Raw genomic sequence first — 9721 nt, forward strand, 5'->3', positions numbered from 1 at the left:
TTATTTCAATCCCAGTTTAATTTTCATTTTCTTTTGTTGGTTTATACATTTTGTGTCAGTCTCATACGGGTTGGACTAGGCAACTTTTTTTTGGTAGATCTTGAAATGGTATTGGGACAGAACCAGCATCGGAACGGTCAGTTCTGAGCGAGGAGAGATTTAAATTAGTTAATATGATTACTTTATGGATTGATAAATCTGATAAATAAGGCACATATGTGATGGCATGATAGTCCAATTTTCTATTGAATTATATTTAATTTAAGAAGGGTAATTATATTGTGTCGCTAGCTAGATTAGTTGGTAACATGTTCTGATAGATGGAAGATGGCTCATCGCGTGTCGTGGATCACGGAAAGTGGAAACCAAACTAAAGTTGTGGCTCCCATGAACCACTGCAAGTCGCTCATTCTGGATCGAGAACAAGTGATTGTCGCGGCTCAATGTCGCTGCTCAAAAACCATTCTCCAGATTATAAGCGTTGTAAATATGTTCATTTTTTTTTGTTTTTTTGGTCAAAATTGTTATCGACTGACTGAAACTGTGATAGCAGATATTTTCTCAGGAAATCTTTCTGTTGAGGAAAATCCTCCCTCCTAATCTGTATAAATAGGAGAAAGACATATTAATGCATTCAAGCTAAAACTTTTTCAATAAAGCTTCTTCAATAATTCTTTTATCTTCTATTCTTTCTATCATGGTATCAAAGCTTTCGCCGTAAAGGCCACTTCATCGACCGTGACTCTATCTCAAAGTAGTGCAGTGTCCTCCAAGATCGTTGTGTCGGTCTCCTTCGAAGCTGAACAAGGGCCACCACGCCACACCCTCTTCTCCTCCCTGCGTCGGTGGCATTCTTTACTGTTGCCCTTCCTCTACCTCTTCCTGCAAAAGCAGAGCCGACACAGTCTCGTAATTGCTCCCGAGCCAGTGATCTCTCATCCTCGTTCCCACATCTCGCTCGAGTGAGAAGTGTCGTTGCCTCCGACCTTGCCGCAGCAGCCCTCTCTGCCACAGTAGCTGCAGCAGCAGTGATATGCTCTTCTCCCAAGCTGTTATCCTCTGCTACAGCATTACTATAGCTTTCTTTATTGCTGTAGCTTTCTCCTCTACTGCAGTCGTCGTCGCAATCGCCGTCGTCGTCATCGTAGCCTCAGTAATAGCAACAGCAGCAGTAGCGATCTGCTCTTGCCCTACTCATGAAGTCTTTGGCTCGTAAACTGTTTGCTTTGCATTGATCCAAGATTGATATCCTTGACAGGAGCATCATCTTGCGGGGGCATGATAGCATATAAGATTTCTACAACTATATGAGGAAATCTCTCTATTCTATTGAGGGAAATCCTCTATTATGTTAAAGAAAATCCTCCTTCCTAATCTGTATAAATAGAAGAGGGACATGTTAATGTATTCAAGCTAAAGCTTCTTCAATAAAGCTTTTTTAATAATATTTCTTATCTTCTATTCTTTTATCTTATATTCTTTCTATCATGGTATCAGAGCTTTCGTCGTAAAGGTCACTTCTAAACATCTCGAAGTAGACCCGTCTCCCCACGGGACACCACCGAATCTTTGCTCCTTCTCCTACTGCCTCATGGACCACGACTCCATCTCAAAGTAGTGCAGCATTTTCCACAGACGTCCTCCAAGATCATTGCATCGGCCTCCTTCAAAGTTGAACAAGGGCCACCACGTTGTGCCCTCTTCTCCTCCCTACGCCGTCCTCCCTGCGCCGACGGCATTCTTTAATGCCGCCCTTCCTCTGCCTCTTCTTGCAGAAGCAGAGTCGATGTAGCCTCGCAACTGCTCCCTGGCTAGCGATCTCTCATACTCATTCTCGCATCTCGCTCGAGCGAGAAGTGCCTCTGCCGCCGTCCTTACCGTAGCAACCTGATAAGACCCTAAAGTCTTATCGTAGGCTCTGATACCAATTGATAAGACCCTAAAGTCTTATCGTGGAAGAAAGGGGAGAAATGGGGATGATAATGATCGCTTCGAGGGGATCGGCCTCCTTGATCGCTTCGAGGGGATCGGCCCTCCTTGATCACTTTGAGGGGATCGACCCTCCTTGATCACTTCGAGGGGATCGGCCTCCTAGGGTTTGTCCAAAGACAGAATAGTATTTTTCATAGATTACCGAAAAGAAGTAGTTACATCCCTATTTATAGAGTATACCGAAAAGAAGTAGTTACATCCCTATTTATAGAGTTCCACCCAAGGTCCATCAGGACTTGAACTCTAATAATAAATAAATATTAAATAAACCTCTACTTGACTCTAACTGAACTAAACCGACTCAATAAACAACTGGACTAAACAAACTCAATAAACATTATTCAAAAGCTCAGAAAAAGGTTCCTAACAGTTCCTCCCTCTTCAAATCAGCCTTGTCCTCAAGGCTGAGCAGCATCAATCTCAGGGAGCTTCTCTTTCAGCACTTTAGCCATAGACTATCTGCAACGCATCACAACTTGTTGATCAAGTAAGTATGGTCTCCACTTTTTGAGAGTGTAAGCAACAGGTTGATCTTTCAGTGTAGTAATCGTTGCATGAAACTTCTGGCCCTGTATAATCAATTTTATCTTTGAACCTTTGCTATCACAAGTGAAAATCCGTCCATCAATGATCTTTACTTCGAATCTGTCATAGTCTTCAATGTGGTGGGCCAATCGGTCAATAGTCTCACTGTCCATAGAATTGTTAGTGATACCAGTATCAATCAAAACTATAATAGGCTGATGCTCTAGAGTTCCGGCAACTTCCATAATTTGCGGGTTAGAGTAGTCAGCTAATATATGCATTGTATGTACGGTAGGTTCAACGTCTTCATTAGAATTTATACCTTCATGATCGGAGTCCAACTCTTCTGCTTTCGGTTCCTCTCCAATTGGCTCAATCATCATATGCTGCCCTTGATTACATTGGTGCTCCATACTCCACTTTTCATCATAGTACAAACCCTTTGCTGAATTTTTCTTGAGTTCTTCTTGGGTTAGTCCTCGGGTGCCAAGGCTTTGGTTGGGAATAGATATGGTGGGTGGCATATTGATCATCTGGTGGTTGTCACTTCTGTTTCCATGATTTTCCCTGTTGATTTTTTTCTCATGTAGATGTGCAAATGAGATCGCAGCTATCATAGTGCGAGGTTGACGAGCCTTAACTTCACACCGGATCTCTGGAATAAGACCTTCAATAAATGTATCCAGAAGTTATCGTTCCGACCAATCTCTAGCTTGATTTGATAATATTTCAAACCTATTCTGATATTCCAACATTGTAGAAGTCTGACAAATTTTTGAGAGCTGTCCATCCACCTTCATGTATGAGTAGATTGTGTTACAATCTTGGGGCCCTTTTCTAGTATTTCCAGATCTGTGCAATGTAGAACTTGAGCTCTCACCTTGTTGAAATTTACAAGGCTCCCCAGTAAGTCCCTTTTGAAATCATTAAGTACTTCTTGTAACCGGTTCTCAATTCTAATTTCCAATGCTTCCATTTGTGCTTTCACTGAGTTATCGATGGCCATTTTGTGAGACTGCAAATCTGTAATCTCAACTCCTATTTTTGGTGTTGGTCAAGGGCATCAATCACTGCCCTATTCGGTGCTGCTGTTGTGATGTAGTCGGTGGCAACACTATGGGAATGAAGGGTTGCTGCGAGGATGCTGGGATGTAGCTGCGGTCGCCGCGTGGGAAGCAGTGATGCTTGTTGCGGTCGCTGCGTAGAGGGATCGTTGTTGCTGAGGGCTTGGAGGCAGCGATGGTGGTGCGGCTAGGGCAGCACCGCCAAGGGCTCACCGCTGCGATGGCTGCGACGACGCGGATGGAAGGCAGCGTTGCTCTGTTTCTGTCACACTGCGGAAGGAGGCGCTGGTGAGAGGCAACGATGCTTGTTGCAGTCGTTGCGTGGAGGGATCACTGCTGCTGAGGGCTGGGAGGTAGCGATGGTGATGTGGTTGGGGGCAATGCCGGCAAGGACTCGCCGCTGCAGTGGCTGTGATGGAGAAAGAGTTGCTGCCCTGTGTTTTTGTCACTGTGTGAGATGAGAGTGCCGAGGCTGAAAGACGACGGTTGTGACTGATGTGACCCAAGGAAGCAATCGCCGAGCAGCCGGGTTGAGGCTGCGGTGATGCCAACCAACAACTGCAGCAGCGGAGGCAGAACAAGAGGGAGGTGGCGTTGAAGCGGCCGGGGTTGAGGCTGCAGTGGTGGCAACCGGCGGCTGCGGCAAAGATGCAGAGCAAGGGGGCTGCAGCAACTGTGCAGATCGAGGGGGTTGAGGTGAAGGCTGCAGTGGCTGGCAGCAGCAGTCGTAGCAGGCTGGGCGGCGAGCGGCGTCGTCGCTGGCTGGGCAGCAGTGGCGACGGGTGGCAACCGGCGTTCGCAGCAGCAAGAGGATTGCCCTGTTTCTCGGTCAAAAGGGGGCAGAGCAAGGGGGAGTGGCGGCGGTCGTTCTCGCCCGAGCCAGGGGGAGCGGCGGCTGGGAGGCGAGCAGCGGTCGCCGCACGGTGGCTGGCAGTGGTGGTGGGTCGGCTGGAAGGCGACGGCGCTCGAGGCGTGGCTGCGATCGACGAGGGGCTGCGGTTACAGAGGAAGCTCTGTTTCTGCAACCGCTGCAAGGAGGGGCTGCGGCTGCGGCTGTGACCCAAGGGGGTGGGAGGCGCGCTTGGTTAGGGTTGCGGCTGAGAGGCGGGCGGCGGTGATGGAGCGGCTGGGAAGCAGCGGCGGCGGTGGGGAAGAAGTTGCCTTGCAGCGGCAGTGGGGCAGAAGGGAAGCGGGGCTGCGGCAGGATGAGACGCTGGCAGCGTCGTCTCCTAGCAGCGATGGTGGCTCGAGTGGGAGGCGACGGCCACAGTGGACTCTGGCCGGAAGCGGGGCAGGGACGGTCGCTGGCCGGAGAGCAGCGACGGCCGGCGGTGGGCTGGCCGCAAGCAGGGGAAGCAGGGGTGCGTGGCTGCGGCTTTTTTTTCTTCTCTCTCTTCTTTCTCTTCTTTCTTTCTTTCTTTGCCTTATTTTTTTTTCTTTTGTTACGTTGCAGCGAGAACGCCGAGGATCGTAGGCTCTGATACCAAATGATAAGACCCTAAAGTCTTATCGTAGGCTCTGATACCAATTGATAAGACCCTAAAGTCTTATCGTGGAAGAAATGGGGACTCCTTGATCACTTCGAGGGGATCGACCCTCCTTGATCACTTCGAGGGGATCGGCCTCCTAAGGTTTGTCCAAAGACAGAATAGTATTTTTTATAGATTACCGAAAAGAAGTAGTTACATCCCTATTTATAGAGTTCCACCCAAGGTCCATCAGGACTTGAACTCTAATAATAAATAAATATTAAATAAACCTCTACTTGATTCTAATTGAACTAAACCGACTCAATAAACAACTGGACTAAACAGACTCAATAAACATTATTCAAAAGCTCAGAAAAAGGTTCCTAACACAACCCTCTCTGCCACAGCAGCAGCAGTAGCAGCAGCAACAGTGATATGCTCTTCTCCCAAGCTACTGTAATTTGCTATAGCTTTCTCTATTGCTGTAGCTTTCTCCACTATTGTAGTCGCCGTCGCAGCCACTGCCATTGTCATCATAGCCGCAGCAATAGCAACAACAACAGTAGCGATCTGCTCTTGCCTTACTCACGAAGTCTCTAGCTCGTAAACTGTTTGCTTTGCATCAATCCAAGATTAGTATCCTTGACATGAGCACTCTCTTGTGGGGGCATGATAGTAGATATGATTTCCCCAACTACATAAGAAAATCTCTCTATTATGTTGAGGGAAATCCTCCCTCCTAATCTGTATAAATAGGAGAGGGACATGTTAATGCATTCAAGTTAAATCTTCTTCAATAAAGCTTCTTCAATAATTCTTATCTTCTATTCTTTCTATCATGGTATCAAAGCTTTCACAGTAAAGGCCACTTCTAAACATCTCGAAGTAGACCCTTTTCCCAGCCGGACTCCATCGAATCTCGGCTCCTTCTCCTATTGCCTCGTGGACCATGACTCCATCTTAAAGTAGTGCAGCATTTTCCACGGACGTCCTCTAAGATCGTTGCGTCAGCCTCCTTCGAAGCTGAACAAGGGTCACCACGCCGCGCCCTCTTCTCCTCCCTGCGCCACCGGCATTCTTTTCTGCCGCCCTTCCTCTCCCTCTTCCTGCAGAAGCAGAGCCGACGCAGCCTCGCAATTGCTCCCTAGCCAACGATCTCTCCTCCTCGTTCCCGCATCTCGCTCGAGCGAGAAGTGCCGTTGTCGTCGTCCTTACCGCAGCAGCCCTCTCTGCCACAACAGCTATAGCAGTAGTGATCTGCTTTTCTCCCAAGCTGTTGTCCTCTACTATAGCTTTCTCTATTGTTGTAGCTTTCTCCTCTGCTGTAGTCGTCGTCGCCATCGCAACCGTCGCCGTCGTCGTCGTAGTCGCATCAATAGCAATAGCAGCAACGATTTACTCTTGCCCTACTCACGAAGTCTCTGGCTCGTAAACTATTTGATTTGCATCGATCCAAGATTGGTATCCTTGATAGGAGCACCATCTTACGGGGGCCATGATAGCAGATTCTGTTAAGAAAAATCTTCTATTATGTTGAGGAAAATCCTCCATCCTAATTTATATAAATAGGAAAAGGACATGTTAATGTATTCGCTAAAGCTTTTTCAATAAAATTTCTTAAATAAAACTTAAAGCTTCTTCAATAATTCTTAATATCTTCTATTCTCTTATCTTATATTCTTATATTCTTTCTATTTCGAACTATGATTGTTCTGAAGAATTTCAATTTTAATTTTAATTTTAATTTTTTTTTCCGATTAAGCTAATTACAAACAGGTATAAAAAGAATATGTCAATAATGTACTTCTTTTCCTGCTTATCCAGTAGGAATGATAATAGGAAAGTATCATCAAGAATAACCCTTTTACAGCAAGTGGCCCTCGGAACCCGAGTATCACCACCATTCGTCGGCTTTGACTCTTCCAACAATGGTACATGATTGTTGGCTATTTCCGATGGGAATGGTTCCTTCCTCATCCAGTCTCGTTCGATGGCGCATCGTCTTCCTTGTCTTGAAGTTGAAGGCAAGTATCACAAGTACGATGGAGACGACCATAACAGCGGCGCCTGCGTAGACGCCGTCATGAACTATGTAGCAGTCGCCGTTCATCCAGCCTTTTCCGTATGACTGTCCGCCGTCCATGCTCGATGCAATGGCCAGTATGATCGATGCCAGAGCGTAGATGATCCTACAGCATAATTCGTGTGATTCCGTCTGAATTTTCAAACCCGCTTCACATGGTGATTGATGCAGCCAACTAAAAATAGCCAACTAAGGACAGCGTCGTCACCGTGGGGAGGTGCTTAATTAATTACATACATACATACATACATACCAGGCAAGACATAGCAGGGCGATGGAGGCAATTCGACTGCTGCTAGCCGCCGCCTTTATCGAACAGATCCTGCTTCCTCCCATGGTAGTCCCAATGACCTGTGCGATGGAGAGGCACACAAGTGCTGCGATCCCCAACCCAAACGCGCTGCTCCTTGGCAGCGAACAGAGGCTTCCATCCAGTCTCATATCCTTCACCTTGGGAGCACGGAAGGGTGGGGGAAAAGAAGAAAAGAGGACAGATCATTTGGTTGGTTATATATCCAGAACACCGAAAAGCATGGTGGATGGTTTTAGCACGTAAGAGATCTTACTTTCACTTTCTCGAATTCAGCCGCGACGCAACACGAGAAGGCAACAACGCCCAGGAGCGCGACGATGGTGCAGATTACCAGCTCATCGTACTTGGGTGTTTCCATTGGATCCCTAGATAATCCATACAAGATCATCGGCGAGCGAGAGGTGTGTAGCCAATGTGTTCTCAGCTACCCGGTGAAGAAGGGGAATACCGCTTTATTTTCCGCCCGTTGCTTCTGGTTTTCCTATCGGAGATGGCGATCGATGCCTTTCCCCACTTTCCATTTCATGATTTGTGACAGAGGAAATGGTCAACTCGTAATTGCCGGCCTCCGGGTGAGGACGAGCGCGGACTTTGAAGTGGTTGGCCGTCTGCGGTGACCTTTCGATTGTACTGGTCAAGTCAACTTGGGGAGAGATGGAGGAGTTACGTGCAGGATTCCGGAAAAGGGAACAATCCGTTTATAGGCCGAAAGAATGGGCATATTTTACTTTGTGACTTCAGGCTCCTACTGAGGAAGCAGCTACTGGGCCATCCGCTTCTGCTATTACGACTATGTTGACTGCCATTTATTTCTTATGGTGTCCAAAGATTAGTTCTCAAAGGGTTAGTAAGATTGAACAACAAATCAGCTTTTTACTGACCGTCTCAAAGAATAAGATCCGTAGCGATGGATTTCAACTCCTCTTTACCGATCTTGCCTTCAAGTGCAGATGCTTATTTTGTTTTACGAAGCTGTTTGCAGATTTGTGTTGATGAAAGAACCATACGATTCTATGAAGGATTTGCTCAAGGAGAGACTTTTTGCTACGCAACGGGAAGGGATTCACTTTATTCATTTGCTCCGTTGTTTCAAGAATAATATTGCTTGGAATTTCTTTATTGTAACTAAAGACATTTTTGTTCCTCTTGAAATATTGTGATGTCTATAGGGAGAGTAATCGGTTAGTCAATTAGTTGGCTAATCGTATCCGCTAAAACAGAATCATTGGTTGTCGGAGAAGGGACTGACCTTCTCAATTTGCTCGTTTTGTTTACGCCCGTCTAAATAGTAATTTTATTTTAGCAAAAAAGAAACTACTTTTAGTTTTCTAGTTACAATAGTAGAGATATACTAAGAGAATTAAAAGGAAAAAGATACTAAATATAAATAATAATATAAGATTGAAAATAGAACATTAAAGAAAAAATAAAGTAATTTATTATTCCTCCAAATCTTTTAATGCTAATAATATAGCTATGCTTGTACAAAAGTTTCTCAAATGCTCATCATTGTGAAAGAACTTAGATTTTAACATATCTATTAAGAAGATTCTTTCTTCAGAATCATTGGTAAATGACTCTAAATTTATGATGACATTTGATAGCACTTTAAAATAAAATTTAAAAATGAAAGAAAAATCGTCATACCAATCAATAATTCGAGACGCTCAATGCCACTACTTGTCACAGAGCCCGTTAGTGGGACAAGAAAGCCACCATCAAGGGCTGTGATTTGATCCGCCGGCAGCTTTGACCAGCTTTTTATTACGGAATAAATTGTGTCAAGGAATGATTTTTCCCAGGTCGATTGGGATGTGAGGACGGCATCACTCCTCCACCATTATTCATAAAATAATTAATATCCTGATGGTTTGAGAGCACCTGAATTATAGTATTAAGACCTTGATGATACTATGGAGAAGAATGAATTAATATAATAATATTTTTAATTAATTTTAAATTTTGATCAATAAATCATTATATTTCAAATTTTTGAATAATCTAATTAAAATTTTAAGTAAATAAAATATAATTAGATCACAAGTAAGTGGTAAGCAAGGAAAGCTAAGTCAATTTATAGTGTTTCGGTCTTTCCGATTTATGTCCACTCCCGATTCTTTTTTTCTCGAGGTCATCAGCTTTCACTATCGATCTTCTTTCTAATGGGCGAAGATCAACTATCCTTTTTATAACTCTCCGTTTTTTTAGTTTCACACTTTCTATCACTTAGAATTTTAATTAAACTCAATAAAAAGAGGAGACTCAAACTATGCTC

General features: G+C 44.8%; 1 protein-coding gene across 2 annotated transcripts; it reads right to left on the reverse strand.

Annotated features, from left to right (window-relative positions):
• Window positions 1–6829: 6829 nt before the first annotated feature.
• Window positions 6830–8097, reverse strand: LOC103994887 (protein MODIFYING WALL LIGNIN-1). 2 transcript variants are annotated; one of them, XM_018830158.2, is made up of 3 exons: window positions 7700–8097; window positions 7387–7583; window positions 6830–7308 (listed from the first exon to the last, which is right to left on the reverse strand). In XM_018830158.2, exons 1-3 carry the CDS (start codon window positions 7832–7834, stop codon window positions 6945–6947), a joined length of 696 nt encoding a protein of 231 aa, XP_018685703.1. In that variant the 5' UTR covers window positions 7835–8097; the 3' UTR covers window positions 6830–6944. The 2 variants fall into 2 exon arrangements, with proteins under 2 accessions (XP_018685703.1, XP_065017993.1); XM_065161921.1 differs by having other exon boundaries at window positions 6830–7239; window positions 7700–8095.
• Between the last annotated feature and the right edge of the window lie 1624 nt (window positions 8098–9721).

Source organism: Musa acuminata, chromosome BXJ3-8 (assembly GCF_036884655.1).
Source record: "Musa acuminata AAA Group cultivar baxijiao chromosome BXJ3-8, Cavendish_Baxijiao_AAA, whole genome shotgun sequence".
Classification (NCBI taxonomy): Eukaryota; Viridiplantae; Streptophyta; class Magnoliopsida; order Zingiberales; family Musaceae; genus Musa; species Musa acuminata.

Coding starts and splice junctions, on each gene's coding strand:
- LOC103994887 (XM_018830158.2), bottom strand. CDS start 7,834: ATGATCTTGTATGGATTATCTAGGGATCCAATGGAAACACCCAAGTAC. Junction 7,584..7,699: donor CTGAATTCGAGAAAGTGAAA/GTAAGATCTCTT, acceptor CGTGCTCCCAAG/GTGAAGGATATGAGACTGGA. Junction 7,309..7,386: donor GCCCTGCTATGTCTTGCCTG/GTATGTATGTAT, acceptor GGCTATTTTTAG/TTGGCTGCATCAATCACCAT.